The 18,933-nt window shown below is 35.9% G+C and overlaps 1 protein-coding gene across 2 annotated transcripts in view; it reads left to right on the forward strand.

The window, feature by feature from the left end:
- Window positions 1–11,510, forward strand: part of MEGF6 (multiple EGF like domains 6) — a 681,655-nt gene extending 670,145 nt beyond the window's left edge. For both annotated transcript variants that reach the window (XM_053690339.1, XM_053690340.1), the window contains 3 exons: window positions 2,249–2,377; window positions 2,778–2,816; window positions 6,618–11,510. In XM_053690339.1, coding sequence (XP_053546314.1) covers window positions 2,249–2,377; window positions 2,778–2,816; window positions 6,618–6,676 — 227 coding nt within the window. In that variant the 3' untranslated portion in view covers window positions 6,677–11,510. The remainder of the gene's footprint in view (window positions 1–2,248; window positions 2,378–2,777; window positions 2,817–6,617) is intronic.
- Window positions 11,511–18,933: the final 7,423 nt, after the last annotated feature.

Below are 18,933 nucleotides of genomic sequence, written 5' to 3' on the forward strand. Positions count from 1 at the left end.
GTATGCCTGCAAACTACAGAACTAACTCACTTGATGAAGTAAATTCGTCAGCAGTAACCTGCTTTCAATTCTTCATATAAGCATTACATAATCTCTAATGATTTTGGAAAGATGACAGTTTGGAAAATAATAAGTAAATGCTATTTATGGTTATTTTAACCTGAGGCTTTAACAGTATTTTATGCACAGTTCATTAAGTCCGACATCGAACCAATGATATGATGTAAGGCATTACTCCAATCAGAAGGAGACTTTCTTATGGACGTGGAGTGTGCATAATAAACTGAACACCAGTGACGAGGTATGCGGCATAGCTCCAATCGGATGGATGTTTTCTTATGGGCGTGAATTAAGCTCGTAACCGATTGGAGGATCTGAAGGCGGAACTTGGAATATGCCTCGGATTGGCTGCTAACCGGTGTTTTGGGGATATATTAAGCTCCGAACATCAGAGCCTCGGCTTATTCATTTAGATATTGAATGTGAAACATTGAGAAAGGCTTTCTAATAGCCGAAACGCGTTTGTACAGCACGTTCTTTCTAGGCTTATCCTATCACTCCAGTCACCTGATGCCGACGATTCCTGTTATCGGCCAGGAAACAGAAGAGTGTTAGGAGAGCCCCTTTTGCTTTTAAATATTATTATATAGGTGGTTGTGGGTAGTGTAACTTACCTATCAGGGATGTCTATCCTGATTTTAACTTTTGATAAATAAAGTATGAATGATTTTACTTTAATCATTATTAGAGTGAGAGTGAGTGCTATAGTAACCCCTTACTTTCCTGTCCTGTTGGTTCAATATAATTTTTGAGGGGCAGCACCGGAATTTTTAATTCCTATCTCACCTATATTCACAGTGTAGTGCCAGTTTGTGTTTCTTTCGTTGGTTCCTAATATTATATTATATTATATGTGAGAATTGCACTCACATTTTCTATAAACTAGAGCACACACTTTTTTTATATATAATGGCTTCTTTTGATTTAGGGGCAGAAATGCTCCAATGGACTAATGATATTACGAATTTAACGTCAGAGTTAAAAAATAAAACCCCTACAGAGATGAATGACACTTTAGAATGGTTTGATACTTTAAAACAACTTAAAAAGATAAGAAGGAAACAAATTAAAAAGCAATGGAATATTGGCATGTACAACTTTTATAAAGAAAATAATGTCATCCCACGAGGATTACGTTTAAAATTGTTTCCTTCTTTTAAAGATTTCAAACCAGAATTTAAACTAAAGTGGGAAACTGCACTTACCGAGTGCTCACTTAAACTTATGGGGTATCTAACGGAACATGAGTTAGATAAACTAAAAGAAATTAATGAGGGAATTACTACTATTTGTGATGAATTGAAACAATATGAGGTTAATGAGGATTTTCAAAAATCTTATAAAAAAATTAAGGCTGAGGTAGAAAAGTTTGCACGCTTTATATCAGAAAAGAAAGAACGAAAAATTGATAGAGACCTCAAAGACTATTCCTCAGAAAACATTTACTCATGGGGTAAAAACACTAATGTAAATTCTGATATAGATACCTCTGATAGATAAGGGGAGAGTACTGATGTAGAAGCATCTGATGGAGAATCTATACCCAGACCTATCCTTAAAAACAGAATTAAGCCTCACAAAGTAAAAGATGCTAGTATCCCTTTAGGCGTAGAACTAGAAGGGGGCGCAAAAGCAAAACCCAGAACCAGGAGGCAAGTGAAATTCACACAGAAAACATCATATCACAAGAAATAAATACCACTGAATTAAATATCATTAATCTCTCGAATTTAACTCTGACCTCAGAACAAACATCAGTCCTTAAAAAAGGCCTATCCTTTATACCCACACCACCTTTTAATAAATTTGAGGCAATTAAAGATATACATCTTTTCACCAGGAAGGTTTTGTTGAAAAAATACTTTAACAGTGTAGTGCCAGTTTGTGTTTCTTTCGTTGGTTTCAAACAATAAAAAAACATTAAAACAAACACAACACCAACATAATAGAAAAAACTGCACAAACAATGGCTAAAAAGGAAAGTTTATTATAATGTTCTGCACATTTAGTAATTATTAATTATCTCTAGTGTATTCTCAGTTATTATTTTTTTGCAACCATATAAGAAATTAGTGAGTAACTTTAAAATAATGGATCCTGGCTCTGAGACCAACAGAAGGTTTATGTCACATGTTACTTAATTGTGTATATTTGGATTCTTTTACTAACCATGTGTTGCTTTTCACAGACTGTAGGATAAATCGATTTGGCCCAAATTGCAGTCTCAGCTGTGAATGTGGTTGGAACTCACAATGTAATTCTCTGAATGGGGAATGCATTTGTCTTAATGGATTTATAGGACCGACATGTAAAGAAGGTAATGTAATATCTTCCGTACTTTTAATAAAAACAATATCAAATTACTTGCTGGACTGTTTCTTGCATATAAATGTGTTTAACCCTTGTAAAGGGATTAAACACTAATATAAAGTCAGCTCCAGAGCAGCAGAGCTGAAGAAGGGCTGGTAATTGGACACTACACACAAACGCTGCTTGTGATTGGCTTGCTGTACTCATCTCAGGATTGACAGTATATTAGAGCTGACTTTGACTATGTGTTTAACCCATTTGCCAATTTATAATTAAAATAATGAAGTTGAAGAACACATCATTAAAACTCTCAATGACAGTCAAGTCTCTACAAAAAATAAAAAAATTAAAATAAGAATATTGTAAATGTTTTGCATTTAAAAATTGTGCTATGTCCGTTTTTTTAGGTGGACCACCACAGCTCATATCTTCGCAAACACATATAGGTAAGTTATATCTCTTTTGAAATTGTATTTCTTATTATTTTAAAATCTTTGCTAACAGATTTATATTGAAAAAAATAACAATCGAAATGCACCCATGCACATATCCATTTTGACCGTTCTATTCCTTTAAAGGACAACTGAATGCAGTAAAATTGCATAATTAACAAGTGCATGATAAAAATACAATGCAATAACACCTACTCTGAATCTCAAATAAGCAGTAGATTTTTTTTTACTTTTTCTCTCATTTTCTGGCCCCTTGTATCATGTGACAGACATCAGCCAATCACAGACTAGTATATATATATATATATATATATATATATATATATACACACACACCCTGTGCACATGCTCAGTAGTATCTTGTTCCCCAGAAAGTGTGAATATAAAAAGACTGTGCAAAATTTGATAATGGAAGCAAATTGAAAAGTGTCTGAAAACTGCATGTTCTTTCTGAATCATAAAACTTTAGTGTCCCTTTAAATAAATAAGTGTAAAAAGTTTTAGTACTTCAATAATCTGTCCAGCTGTTGCTAAGATAATATTACATAAATCTGCATTATGTGCAGAATTATGTAACATTATGTTTTAATTGTACTGTCCCTTTAAGGTTGCCCATAAATATTAGCATAGAAAAGCTCAATTCAAAACCCCAAATTAAAACAAAATTCTTTTAATACAAAGACTAAAAACAATATTAAAATACACATTCCCTAGTTTTAAAGCCTGTTATGGTATCTTCTCTGATGAGGGCAGTTAGGGACAGTTATAAAAATAATAATAATCTCACAGAGTTTAATGTCCCTTCAACCACACGTGTTTGTGTGATTCTGTGTTAGAATGTTGACTTTATTTCCTCTCGTGAAATCGTCAGCTTTTAGTTTTTTTAAAAGGGAAATTTTAGCGTAGCACTGTTACACCTGACAACAGACATCCTGCTAACGCTATTGCCAAACAAAATAATGTTTTCATGAGAAATAGTTTCAGACATCTTAACTTGGCACATCCGATAATAAAAAAAAAATGACAGGACTTTAAAAAGGGCTCAAACTATCAACTAACAATGTTATCTTTGTAGAATCCAATGTAGGCAAAAGCCTATATCCAAATTCAAATGTTAATTTCAATATTTCAAATGCTTTTTGTTTTTTTTATTAGAATTTTTATTTTATATTCAAATGTTACATTCATTGCACTAAAGTGTAATAAATATTTGCAAAAAAACAACATGATATTAAGAATAGGGAAGTAATTAAGGGCTAGTTCTATTTACAAAAAATGTAGCAATCCTGATTGGTTCATCAGAGTAACAAATCATGATTGTGGATACATGAAGGCCTATTTATCATATGTCTGTCGGACCTGATCCGACATCGCTGAATGCAGACAGCAATACGTTCTCCGTATTCAGCATACATACATGCATATATATACTGCTTCCTATAAAGGGCCAGATTTCAAGTGGAGTCCATTCAATAGAACAGGGTGTGTTATTCTGTGTGCAACCTTACACAAAGAATAACACAAAATCTGGTATTACAAGTGGATGGTTAAATACCGTACTTTAACACAAAGAAACTTAATATGTGCAAAACTTAAAGGGACAGTCTAGGCCAAAATAAACTTTCATGATTCAGATAGAGCATGTAATTTTAAACAATTTTCCAATTTACTTTTATCAACAATTTTGCTTTGTTCTCTTGGTATTCTTAGTTGAAAGCTTAACCTAGGAGGTTCATATGCTAATTTCTTAGACCTTGAAGCCCACCTCTTTCAGATTGCATTTTTACAGTTTTTCACCACTAGAGTGTGTTAGTTCATGTATTTCATATAGATAACACTGTGCTTCGTGCACAGTGGGAGCAGGCACTGATTGGCTAGACTGCAAGTCTGTCAAAAGAGCTGAAAAAAGGGGCAGTTTGCAGAGGCTTAGATACAAGATAATCACAGAGGTTAAAAGTATATTATTATAAATGTGTTAGTTATGCAAAACTGGGGAATGGGTAATAAAGGGATTATCTATCTTTTAAAACAATAAAAATTCTGGTGTAGACTGTCCCTTTAAAGGACCACTAAACACAGTAAAATAGCATAATCAATAAATGCATGCGAAAAAGACAATGCAAAACACTTAGTTTGAATTTCAAATGAGTAGTTTATTTTCTTTGTGAATTTCAAACTTAGTTTTCCTTCCCACTGCATCATGTGACAGCTATCAGCCAATCACAAAGTGGATATACATACAGTATATCTTGTAAATTTTGCACATGCTAAGTTGTAGCTGGTGCCTCAGAAAGTGTGCATATAAAAAGAGTGTGCACATTTAGATAATGGAAATGAATTGGAAAGTTGTTTGAAATTGTGTGCTCTAGCTTAATCATGAAGGTTTAATTTGGTTTAATTAAGCACAATCCAGTGTAAAATGTAGCACTTTTTAAGACCTGAATTAAATCATTATTATTTATAGTATCGCACATAACTACACAAAGAACTTCACTACTTGTGCACTTTATGCTTAGAGCACCGTAGGCTTAGAACTAAAGTGCACCAGAACTATCCGAAATGCAGATTTTAGCGAGCTCTAGACTATCACTCCAGTGCTAAAAATAACTTTGTGTTTTTAGTATGAGCGCAAGTAGAAGCCCTATTGACTGGTCTCAGCGATGTTAAAGGGACATGAAGCTCATTTTTTTTTTCTTTCATGAACGATAGGGAATACAGTTTCAAACAGATTTCCAATTTACTTCTATTATCTAATTTGCTTTATTCTCTTCATAGCCTTTGTTGAAGAAGCAGCAATGCACTACTGGGAGTTAACGCATTGGTTGAGCCAATAACATGAAGTATATATGTGCTCCAAACAATCAGCATCTCCTGAGGCTATCTAGGTATCCTTTTCAACAAAAGGATGACAAGAGAATAAACCAATTTAGATAATAGAAGTCAATTGTAAAGTTGTTTAAAATTACAAGCTCTATCTGAATCATGAAAGAAAAAAAATTGTGTTTCATGTCCCTTTAACTCACAGTAGCACTAATATTTTTGTGCTTCACTTGTAATCTAGGCCAAATTCTACAGTAATAAAATGAGTATTTTTCTTTTGGGTCAGTAGTAGAAAATTAACAAATACATCTCTAAGCTTATATTTGGATTTTCATTTATTAATATCCAGCTGCGGACATTCACTACACGCATTTGTGAACAATAACAGAATTGTTAAATCGTTGGATTGCTGTTTTAAATGTGCCTAATGTGTAGAATTGTGATTTTCGGAAAAAAATTGATTTTTGATTAGTCGTTTTGTTTAAAACAAAATGTATACTGAATATTTGGGTAACATTTACATTCATTTTTGTTAAACATATTTAAATGTTCCTTTGCTACAGGTGAGGTCACCTGTAGCCTTATAGACTAGCGAGCTGGAGAGCCGCGCTAATCCCAAGCCTTCTTCACGGAACCATGAGATGCGCTAATAAGAGGTTTACACAGCGGATCCCTGAGTCTGAGCTAAAGGACCTTTTTCTTTAACACATATTCTGTGATCTGCTGCTCTAAGCCTCTTATTAGCACGGGCCGGATTTTTTTCTAAACAGACTAGAGATTAGTGCAGCTCTTCAGCGATCGAGAAGTAATTATTTTCATCAGTATTTGCTCATTTTCTTTAAAACAGTGCATTTGCTTGTATATTCATTTCATAAAAATGAAACGAACATACGGGTTTTCATTACGAATTTTCATCCATAATGAATTGAATGCACAAGCCTACTAACGCGTTTCTTTTTTCTTTCTTTTTCCCAGCAACACAACCTCGATCACCGGCAAGATATACAATATACTTGAATAAACAAAGGCCATAGACATTTTCAAGAAAATGAACATTTAGAAATCATCATAAATAATAATTAACACTTTAACATGGAAAAGAATATAAAGTTAAAGCCAAATGTATTTGTCATGGTCTTAAAGGAGTTGGATAACCTGCGTTTGGATTTACAAGTCAGAAGATAATGGTGAAAGACGTGCACGGAATACGAATCAAACATCTTCATTATCTATGGATGTGTGGACACAAGGAGCAAGCAAAGACTAATGACTAATGCTAAGCGGATAGCTTGGATTCCAAATCATCAGCTAATGTGTCAATGACACGTCTTGAATACATTTTGTAATTACTGCTATTTAACTGGCAAAGCTTTTATTCAAGAGATCAAATCAGATATAGTTAAATCCTTCACTAACCCATTGGGGTATTTCTCTCTGTGTATCTTTGTGACCATCATAATGTGGGCATTTCATGGCTGTCGATGATGTGTTTTGTTTTTTTCATTTGTCATAAGTATTTGCTTTGTGATGTTTCCCAACGATTTTCAAGAAAACAAAGGTCAAAATAACTTTTTTATGTTTCAATATTTATGACTTTGAAGTCAAGGCCAAATGGATACACTCGTCTGGTGACCATATGTGGTATCATTGCAATGTACAAAATGTATCAGATCACATATGTTTGGCTCTTCAGAAAGAATTTTGTTGATGTTCAGACATTCTTAAATCTGTGTCCATTAAACAAAATCTAATGTCATTACCAAAGTCACAACATAGGGCACAGCCCTACTAAGTTTTCAATCCGTGTTCAATGTACTGTAAAGCTGATTAAAAATGCTGGAGAAGATATCTAGTCTGTTCATGAAATGGAGACTGTTTCACAATACATGGAATAGGGACATTTATTTTGGGGTAATAGCAATAGATAATGTACAATACAAGACTGATGTTTGTTGGATATACTTGTACTATTTCCTTATTTGACATGAGTCACTATTCAGATAGAGCAAAAAAAAACAAAAACATTTTTTATAAAATTTACTAATTTGTCATACAGGTAACTCTGTTAAAACATAGCCCTTTTGCATGAGAGCATACCTAGTTAGGTTCATAAGTGTGCATAAGTTTTGAGCATTATATGTTGAGTGTGTTTGCAACAATGCTTGTATTACATAGTTGAAAACATCATATTGTGTCGTGCCCGCTACTGAGTTGCCTATTACTCCTGTCATAAAACAGACTGCTTCCTATAAATGGCCAGCTTACAAATGGAGTCCATTCTTGTTTCAGTTTCTTGTAATTTCTGGCTGAGGTTTGGGCAGGATGGGGGCAGACATATATGAGGCACGAAAATTGCAAGGAAGGGCTGGGTTACGTTGATGTTGAACTTTGAAAGCCAAAAGCATATTTAAACAGACAATTCCCAAATTTTGAAATTATATACATATATATATATAAAATAAGTATAATAAAGCTTAAAAGCACGATACCCCACATTTTTCTTTCATTATTCAGATAGAGAATACAATTTTAAACAACTTTCCAACTGACGTATATTATCAATTCTGCTTCATTCTCTTAGTATCCTTTATTGATTGAGCAGCAATTCCCTACTGGGAGCTAGCTTAACACATCAGTAAGCCAATAAAAAGAGGTGTATATATATATATATATATTATATGCAGCAACCAATCAGAAGCTAGCTCCCAGCTCCTAAGCCTACTTAGTTTTGCTTTTCAACAAAGACAACCAAGAGAACAAAGCATATTACATTTTAAAAGTAAATTGGAAAGGTGTTTACATTTGTATGCTCTATCTGAATCACAAAGAAAAATTAAATGTCATATCCCTTTAAGGGATTTGCAATTTAAACCTAGGTATTTACAAAAATAACAACATACAATCATAATTAATGTAAGCTTTGACAAATCCCATAAAATGTAATATTTATATGATAGTGGATTAAGTCCCCAGGTTATGCTAATTCAGTAGTAAAATGATGGTATATAACATTCTGTTTTAATAAGGTGATGATTAAACAGCTGTATTGCAGAAGTTGTACACATTTACTGAATAACAAAAACAATTCTTAAAACTTTATAATATAACATTTTCTTCCTTATTTTCACAGAATCCCTCAAATCATATACTGCCACACAGTGGGCAACATTAGAAATACACTTGTAGTAAATTAAAGGTCTGTTATAGTGGAGAAATTGTATGTTTTAATTCATTAAAGTATGCAATTGTAACTCTAACAAACCTGCAATACTATGTGTTAAACCCCTGCAAATGTGGTTAAACACATAGGTAGATTAACACTGAAGAGCTGCAGAACACTCAAGCGGGCACAGACCCAATCAGTAGTGGTAGTCCATGATCCATCTGTGTGAATACAAGTAGTACTTTTACTGCAGTGGTCAAACTCATAGCATTGAAGGGGCTTACTTTTCTTATAATTATGTTTTTGGGTTTTTTTGCCTGAGAAAGACTGGAGTGCTTCCCCCATAACCTAAAACATGCTAAACAGTGAATGCTCAATCATTTTAGGAGATGATTTATAACTACAGAATAGGAGATCATTTAAACATACATAAGTTAATTGTAAAGGGTATGTTCCTGGACTACAAATTTTGCTTAAAAAATAGTTTTACATTTTTAAAGTTTTTTTTTGTGTATGCAGTTTTTAACAATTCAATGCCCAATCACTGATATATAATATGCACATATAAAAATAATAAAGTCTCTTAAAATATGCCCCCTTCCTTTGTCATTAAAGGGACACAAAACCCAAATTTATTCTTTCACAATTTAAACAGAGCATGCAATTTTAAACAACTTTCTATTTTACTTCTATTATTTAATTTGCTTCTTTGTCTTGTTATCCTTTGCTGAAAGGTTTATCTAGGTAAGCTCATGAGCAACAAAGAACCTAGGTTCTAGCTGCTGATTGGTGGCTGCATATATATACCAATTGGCATTGGCTCACTGTGAAACCAGTAGTGCATTGCTGCTCCTTCAACAAATGATACCAAGAGAATAAAGCAAATTTATAATAAAAGTAATCTGGAAAGTTGATTAAAATTGTATGTTCTACCTAAATCATGAAATAAATGATTGGGTTCCATGCCCCTTTAATACAAAGAACATGGTAGTTGCTGGGTTTAGTTTGCTGGTATAATTGGAATGTATTACATTTAAAGGGATGTAAACTGCAATATGACAATGGAGATAGTTCCTGTTGTTTGACCTTTCTCAGCAACCTGTTTATAAAATTACAGCATTGGGTGCAGATATAAGCAGGTCAGTATTTCAGATCACCAAATGCATTGTACAAGAGAGAGGAGTCGTTCATAAAATAAATTGTTCTACCATTATAGGAAGCGTGATCACTATAATACACTCCTTTGAGAGAAAAAAAAGTATATATGTTGCACTTGACTGGTGTTTTTATATTTGTGTCATTATTGCTTTGCATTTATTTTAACTGGTTATTTACTGTATATTTCCTGAATGGTGCTTATATGCAATAGAGGTCACTGTAACATTGCTGTATTGTATTTTAATTATTAAATGTTTGTGGAATGTCAGTTCTGAGCTGAGAACGATATAACACATTGCACTACAGTCCTCAATGACAGACCGAGATATAAATAGACATTCTAGTTCAAAAACATTGTAAGACCTCCCAATTGTCCCTATTTGACAGTCTCTAGTGCTGACCTCTGTCCCTCTGATACAGCCATATATCCCTATTTGCAGAATGCCGCTTAGATCCACTCATAGACCACCCAGAAATACATTTTGGGTGGACAGACACTTACCCTGTAGAGCATATTTCAGGACTAAAAAGCTGGGGACTAAGTCAGAGGGGCAAGAGAGTTCAATGGGTGTGGCCAGGGTGGGCTGACGGTGTTCCATGGGCAGAGTATGGCTGCTTCTGGGTGTGGTTAGATAGGATGTAGCTAAGTGGGGTTTTTTTTTGGAATAGCTACATAAGTCCACGGTTCTCTTCCTCCCAACTATCACAATGCTGTTACAAAGTGGGGCCACTGCATTGTACAGTGTTTCAAAAGAGTGTCCTTTTTTGAAGTCAATATATCATACTTTCCAACATGGAGACCCTTTGTTCTTGGGACCAAGAGGCTCAGGAAGTAGTCTGGGGATTCCCAGGTGGAGTTTTGAGGCATGGGTCAGTAGCTGTTAAGTACAAAGACGTGGCCTGATATGTTTTGTTGAAGTCCCTGTATTTTTTGGTTGGACTAGGGCAGTCTATGCTTATGTAACAGGGATATAGATCTGAATACTGCAAGGAAGACAGCAGCATAGAGTTCCTGTGAAAAAGTGGCTACACTTTACCTATTTGCAGGTTAATTTGAATTAACATTAAATCCCATCATGCACTGTCACAAACATTACATGTACATTTGACTTCTCACTATCTTCATGTTGTAATATATATTTTAAATCGTTTGGTAATACAAAATTTAGATAACAGCCGCAAAAAAATAAAATAATAATAAAAATAATGACATTGAATGCATGAGGTAGGAAATACTCAGGTACCTCTCTATAGGTCAAATGAGGAGTCTGTTTTCCTTGTTCATATGTAAGAATCAAATTAATAGCAATCGTATGTATAGAAATCAATGTATATTTAGTGAGGCAAAAGTCTATAGTTTGATTTCTCATGTATAAAAATGTATATTTCATCTCCCAGTTTTTGTTAACCGGGTGGTTTGTATGTATGTAAAACAACGGTATTTCATAATTTATACTTTTTCACCTGTGATGTGTAGAATGGATTAATTTCTCGGAATGCAATTTTATCTCACAAATAACATTTTTTTATGTAAACATAAAAAGAAATGAGTTGTGTTTTTTCCACATTTGTTTTTATATTTAACTAATGTGTTGAATACATTTTCCTGTGTAATATAGTCACAAAATAGGCGTATCCTATGGTTTGACCTTTAGACTGGGAGAATTTTTAAAAAAATGTTCTCTCTTCAATGGGCTAGGTTACAAGTGGAGCACTAAATTATTGCGCTTCCACAAATGGACCAATTTGCCCGTTTGCGAGAGCGCAATAATAAACTAGCTACCGTGAGCTCGCGGTAGCAATTAGCGTTCCAAAAATTAACCAGATTAACCAAAAGGATCTCTGGTTAATTTTCTAAAAGTGCCCCAAAATGCCCTCAAAATAGAGGGCATTATAGTTTTTAATTAATTGATTAATTAATTAATCTCAGCACCCTGGATAGTGCTTGCTTATTGCTACATTTAGCCACCAATAAGCAAGCGTAACCCAGGTTCTGAACCAAAAATGGTCCGGCTCCTAAGCATTATATTCCTGCTTTTTAAATAAAGGTAGCAAGAGAATGAAGAAAGATTTATAATATGAGTAAATGAGAAAATTGCTTAAAATTACATGGTCTATCTGAATCTTAAAAGAAAAAATGTGGGTTTAGTATCATTGTAAAAACAACTGCACTAGGCAGTTTTGGGGCTTTAAAGTTGGTGGGAGTGGGGTGTTTGGGGAAAAAACAGCACTGAAAAGTGCCTTTACATTGCAGTCTATGGGAACCGTTTGTTCCCAGTAAATATATATGTATAGGCTTATACACATATATTGTTGTGTTAATATGTGTTCATATATTTAAAAAATGCTGCCCATCGCTGTGCGACTTACTCCCTTCACTGCGCAAGGTTCTGATGCCATCAGTGACAGCATCAGAACGAGGCTCCCATAGGAGCCTATGGAAGCGCGATCTCATGAGCACAATGCTTCCTAGCAATGTGCACTCGAGCTCGCGTTTGCATTGCAATTTACTTGTAATACCAGCAGACATTATCGTGCGCTGGTATTACAAAGTGCAAGCAATATTTAGTGCTCCACTTGAAATCTGACCTAATGTGTTCCCAAATATCCATTTTACCTGCTGTAGGGTATTACATTTTTACAAGTTGCGTCTTTACCTTTATTTGTTATTTGAAATAGCTGCTTTTGACTGTTGAAACCACCACCTACATGGAACACCTCAGAAATGCAGTACTGGCTATAGAAAAGTTAACAAGAAGCAGCAGATGAAATCAGACTTCCAGTTGGGAGTGGGAGAGATAGGTACTAAAATATTTATTTTTTTATTGCTCTCTTTATAGGGACAGTAAGGTCATAATTAGACATTCATGATTTAGACAGAGCATACAATTTTAAACAACTTTCCAATTTAATTCTATTATTTCATTTGCTTCCTTCTCTTGTTATCTTTTGCTGAAATGTTTATCTAGGTAAGCTCAAGAGCAGCAAAGAACCTAGGTTCTAGTTACTGTTTGGTGGCTACATATATATACCGATTGTCATTGGCCCACTCATGTGTTCAGTTAGAAACCAGTAGTACATTGCTGCTCCTTCAACAAATGATACCAAGAGAATGAAGCACATTTGATAAAAGAAGTAAACTGGAAAGTTGTTTAAAAGTGCATGTTCTACCTAAATCATGAAAGAAAAAAATTTGGGTTTGATATCCCTTTAAGTATTGACCTTTGTGTATACAGATAGATATAAGATAATTAGGCTTTTGTGTATATAGAGGAAGATATGAAAAGTAGGGTTTAAGCTCAGCTCATTTGAATTTTTGGTTTCATTTGGTTTTGGTTTCAGTGAGCAAAAACAGCAATTTGATATACAAAAATAAACTGAAGCAATTCGTATACATTTAATTCTCTGCAGCTGCTAAAACAAGTCACTGGAAATACAGTTAGGGAAAAACAGTTGTATAGTATACTGTCCCTTTAAGAACATGATATGGGTGTCAGGAGCATAGCTACATGGATCTAAGAGGAGACTGGACCCAGCTTTATAGTGGGCTGACTCATCAGGCTCTGAATAAAGAGTTTGTGGAAATCGGTATCTGTTATTAAAGGACCAATCAATACAGTAGATATGCATAAACAACAGATGCATGATAAAAAGACAATGCAATAGCATTTAGGCTGAACTTCAAATAAGAAGCAGATTTTCTGACAAATTTCAAAGTTATGGCTATTTCCACTCAACTATATGTCAACAATACTAAAGTATTAAAGGACCAGTCAACACATTAGGGGCGCGATCCGATATAGATCGCAGTTTGCGGCGCAAGCGAGGGAACCCACGTCGCCCGCAGTTTCAGCTCGCAACTCGAGCCATCCAATAAGCGGCGCCGTCACTTGCTAAAGTGGCGCAAGTCTCACAAACCAGCGATGTCCAGAAATCTGTGTAAGTACAGATTTTTGGAGTCGCCAGTGACTTGCGCCACGTTAGAAACTGCCGGCGCCTATAAAACCTGACTAAAGTCTAAATCACCCGCACTGTCTAACACGCCTCCTAAACATAGCCCGACACGTCTAACACGCCTCCCTAAACATAGCCCGACACGTCTAACCCTCTATCCGCTATCCCCCCTCACTATCCTAACAATAAAAAAGCTATTAACCCCTAAACCGCCGCTCCCGTACCCCGCCGCAACCTAATAAAGTTATTAACCCCTAAACCGTCGCTCCCGTACCCCGCCGCAACCTAATAAAGTTATTAACCCCTAAACCGCCGCTCCCGTACCCCGCCGCCAGCTATATTATATCTATAACCCCCTAAAGTGAGCCCCTAACACCGCTGCCATCTATATTAAAATTATTAACCCCTAATGTAAGCCCCTAACACCGCCGCCATCTCTATTAAAATGATTAACCCCTAATTTAATCTACCTACCCCGCCGCCAGCTATATTATCTATATTAACCCTAAGTATATTATAGTTAATATAGTTATTACATTATATATATTAACTATATTAACCCTAATTATATTAGGGTTAATATAGTTAATATAGTTACTATAGTATTTATATTAACTATATTAACTCTATCTAACCCTAAAACCCCTAACTAAATTTATATTAAATTAATCTAATTCATTTATAAACTAAAATATTCCTATTTAAATCTAAATACTTACCTATAAAATAAACCCTAAGATAGCTACAATATAATTAATAATTACATTGTAGCTATGTTAGGGTTAATATTTATTTTACAGGTAAATTGTTAATTATTTTAACTAGGTATAATAGCTATTAAATAGTTATTAACTATTTAATATCTACCTAGTTAAAATAATTACCCAATTACCTGTAAAATAAATCCTAACCTAAGTTACAAATACACCTACACTATCAATAAATTAAATAAACTACAAACATCTATCTAAAAATACAATTAAATTAACTAAACTAAATTACAAAAAAAACAAAACACTAAATTACAAAAAATAAAAAAAGATTATAAGATTTTTAAGCTAATTACACCTATTCTAAGCCCCCTAAAAATAATAAACCCCCAAAATAAAAAAAATTCCCTGCCCTATTCTAAATTAAAAAAAGTTCAAAGCTCTTTACCTTACCAGCCCTTAAAAGGGCCTTTTGTGGGGCATGCCCCAAAGAATTCAGCTCTTTTGCATACAAATACAATACCCCCCCCCCATTACAACCCACCACCCACATAACCCTATTCTAAAACCACCCAAACCCCCCTTAAAAAAGCCTAACACTACCCCCCTGAAGATCTCCCTACCTTGTCTTCACCACACCGGGCCGAACTCCTGATCCGATCCGGGCGATGTCTTCCTCCAAGCGGCAAAGAAGAATTCTTCCTCCGGCGATGTCTTCCTCCAAGCGGCAGCAAAGTCTTCATTCTTCCGGCGGCATCTTCAATCTTCTTTCTTCGCTCCGCCGCCGCGGAGCATCCATCCCGGCCGACGACTGAATGACGAATGAGGTACCTTTAAATGACGTCATCCAAGATGGCGTCCGCCGAATTCCGATTGGCTGATCGGAACAGCCAATAGAATGCGAGCTCAATCTGATTGGCTGATTGGATCAGCCAATCGGATTGAACTTGAATCTGATTGGCTGATTCAATCAGCCAATCAGATTTTTCTAACTTAATTCCGATTGGCTGATAGAATCCTATCAGCCAATCGGAATTCGGCGGACGCCATCTTGAATGACGTCATTTAAAGGTACCTCATTCGTCGTTCAGTCGTCGGCCGGGATGGATGCTCCGCGGCGGCGGAGCGAAGAAAGAAGATTGAAGATGCCGCCGGAAGAATGAAGACTTTGCTGCCGCTTGGAGGAAGACGTCGCCGGAGGAAGAATTCTTCTTTGCCGCTTGGAGGAAGACATCGCCGGAGGAAGAATTCTTCTTTGCCGCTTAAAGGAAGACATCGCCGGAGGAAGAATTCTTCTTTGCCGCTTGGAGCAAGACATCGCCCGGATCGGATCAGGAGTTCAGCCCGGTGTGGTGAAGACAAGGTAGGGAGATCTTCAGGGGGTAGTGTTAGGCTTTTTTAAGGGGGGTTTGGGTGGTTTTAGAATAGGGGTATGTGGGTGGTGGGTTGTAATGGGGGGGGGGGTATTGTATTTGTATGCAAAAGAGCTGAATTCTTTGGGGCATGCCCCACAAAAGGCCCTTTTAAGGGCTGGTAAGGTAAAGAGCTTTGAACTTTTTTTAATTTAGAATAGGGCAGGGAATTTTTTTTATTTTGGGGGTTTATTATTTTATTAGGGGGCTTAGAATAGGTGTAATTAGCTTAAAAATCTTTTTTTTTATTTTTTGTAATTTAGTGTTTTTTTTTTTTGTAATTTAGTTTAGTTAATTTAATTGTATTTTTAGATAGATGTTTGTAGTTTATTTAATTTATTGATAGTGTAGGTGTATTTGTAACTTAGGTTAGGATTTATTTTACAGGTAATTGGGTAATTATTTTAACTAGGTAGATATTAAATAGTTAATAACTATTTAATAGCTATTATACCTAGTTAAAATAATTAACAATTTACCTGTAAAATAAATATTAACCCTAACATAGCTACAATGTAATTATTAATTATATTGTAGCTATCTTAGGGTTTATTTTATAGGTAAGTATTTAGATTTAAATAGGAATATTTTAGTTTATAAATGAATTAGATTAATTTAATATAAATTTAGTTAGGGGTGTTAGGGCTAGATAGAGTTAATATAGTTAATATAAATACTATAGTAACTATATTAACTATATTAACCCGAATATAATTAGGGTTAATATAGTTAATATATATAATGTAATACCTATATTAACTATAATATACTTAGGGTTAATATAGATAATATAGCTGGCGGCGGGGTAGGTAGATTAAATTAGGGGTTAATCATTTTAATAGAGATGGTGGCGGTGTAAGGGGCTTACATTAGGGGTTAATAATATTAATATAGCTGGCGGCGGTATAGGGGGATTAGAATAGGGGTTAATAATTTTTATATAGGTGGCGGCGGTGTAAGGGGTCAGATTAGGGGATAGATAAGGTAGATGACAGCGGTGTAAGGGGTTCTAATTAGGGGATAGATAAGGTAGATGGCGGCGGTTTTAGGGGCTCACAGTAGGGGGTTAGTTTATGTAGATGGCGGCGGGGTCCGGGAGCGGCGGTTTAGGGGTTAATAACTTTATTTGGGATTTCGGGGGGGGGTCGCGGTTGACAGGTAGATAGACATTGCGCATGCGTTAGGTGTTAGGTTTATTTTAGAAGATCGCGGTTGACAGGGAGATAGACATTGCGCATGCGTTAGGTGTTAGGTTTATTTTAGCAGCCAGTTTAGGGAGTTACGGGGCTCCAATAGTCAGCGTAAGGCTTCTTACGGCTGCTTTTTGTGGCGAGGTGAAAATGGAGTAAGTTTTCTCCATTTTCGCCACGTAAGTCCTTACGCTGCATATTGGATACCAAACTGCGCTGGTTTGGTATACCTGTGTAATGAGCTGGTTGTGGTTGTGGATCTCAACTGCGGAAAATATATGATTGTATGCCTTACTTTAAGATACAATGAGGAAGTTACAATGTATCTGTCTGTATGGCAGTTGAAAGTTACTATTTGATTTAAATTCCTGATCAGTATTTCTGAATCAGGTTGCACAGCAGTTGTTAACCAAACGCACCATGGATGGGATACACTTTTCCTGATAGTCACTGAGCACACAGGAGGAGCGTTAGGTCAGTACAGATGCAGCAGGCTGTTAGTCAATTGAAGTGTGATACACGCTGATAGCTGTGCTGTTTGTGAGAGCTGACAGGCAGATGGGTGGAGCAGGTATTAAGTGCTGTGCTGTAGCGTTACTCACAAAAGTTCAGTCTGAAGTTTATCACGCTACTCCTGAAGCGTGTGAAGAGGAATATGAGGAGGTATCCTGTGAGTGTGGTCCAATGTAAGTTAAGCGTCTGTACAAGTTATAAAGTTCACAACTTATATCGGATGAGACTGCAGTTGCGGTTTGGGAAACACTTGATCTGCCAGAGGCAATTAAGCAGGAAAATAATGCAGCAGCGGAGTTTGTTAATCCAAATTAGGAAATGTTCAGACTTAGCATATAAGTCTCTTTCAGTTGCTCAAGTAGGCTCCGTATTAGAAAAGGTTTAAATACCTTCAGATAGTTAGACTTGAACAGAGAGAGGTAAATCCCTGCAGCAGGTCTGTGAAGCTGTATGCTAAACTGGAAACAATACTGAAGCAGGGAGGGAGGCGTGTCCAGGCTTTAAATAACCTTGCTAGGTGTGAGCACAGGTAAAAATTAAAGGGACAGAAAGGAATAAGGAAATCCATGACATACCCCCCACCTCAGGGTAGGTGCCCCGCAGCTACGAATCTAGGTCGTTCTGGATTCCTCCTGTGAAACAGGGATACCAATTTGGGAGCATGAACATTCGAGGAAGGTTCCCAAGAGTCATTCTCCTCAGAGAATCCCTTCCAACGGATTAAGTATTGAAGAGTTCCACAGTAAATACGGGAGTCCAGGATGGCATCAACTTCGTATTCCGTGTCCGAATCCTGTAAGATGAAAGGAGGAATCTGGCTGGCCACCTGTCTAGTTTCGCAATGAGGTTTTAACAAAGAGACGTGGAAGGTGGGATGAAGTCGAAAAGTAGAAGGCAGATCCAAGGTAACAGCATTTTGGTTCACAATCTTTGTGATAGGATAAGGACCAATGAAGACAGCACTAAGTTTCTTGCTGGGGGTTTTCAGTTTTATATTCTTGGTCGACAGCCAGACCAGATCACCTATTTTATAGGAAGGTGGTTGACGTCTTCGGAGGTTATAGTAACGTCTCTGATGAGCCTGAGCATCAGCTATATGCCTCTTGAGTTCTATGAAAAGATCCTGGAGATCCTTAGTGAGGTCATCAACCTTGGGACAGTTTGAATCTGTCCGAGGGTGAAGTTGGAAGG

Source organism: Bombina bombina, chromosome 8 (assembly GCF_027579735.1).
Source record: "Bombina bombina isolate aBomBom1 chromosome 8, aBomBom1.pri, whole genome shotgun sequence".
NCBI classification, from domain to species: Eukaryota; Metazoa; Chordata; class Amphibia; order Anura; family Bombinatoridae; genus Bombina; species Bombina bombina.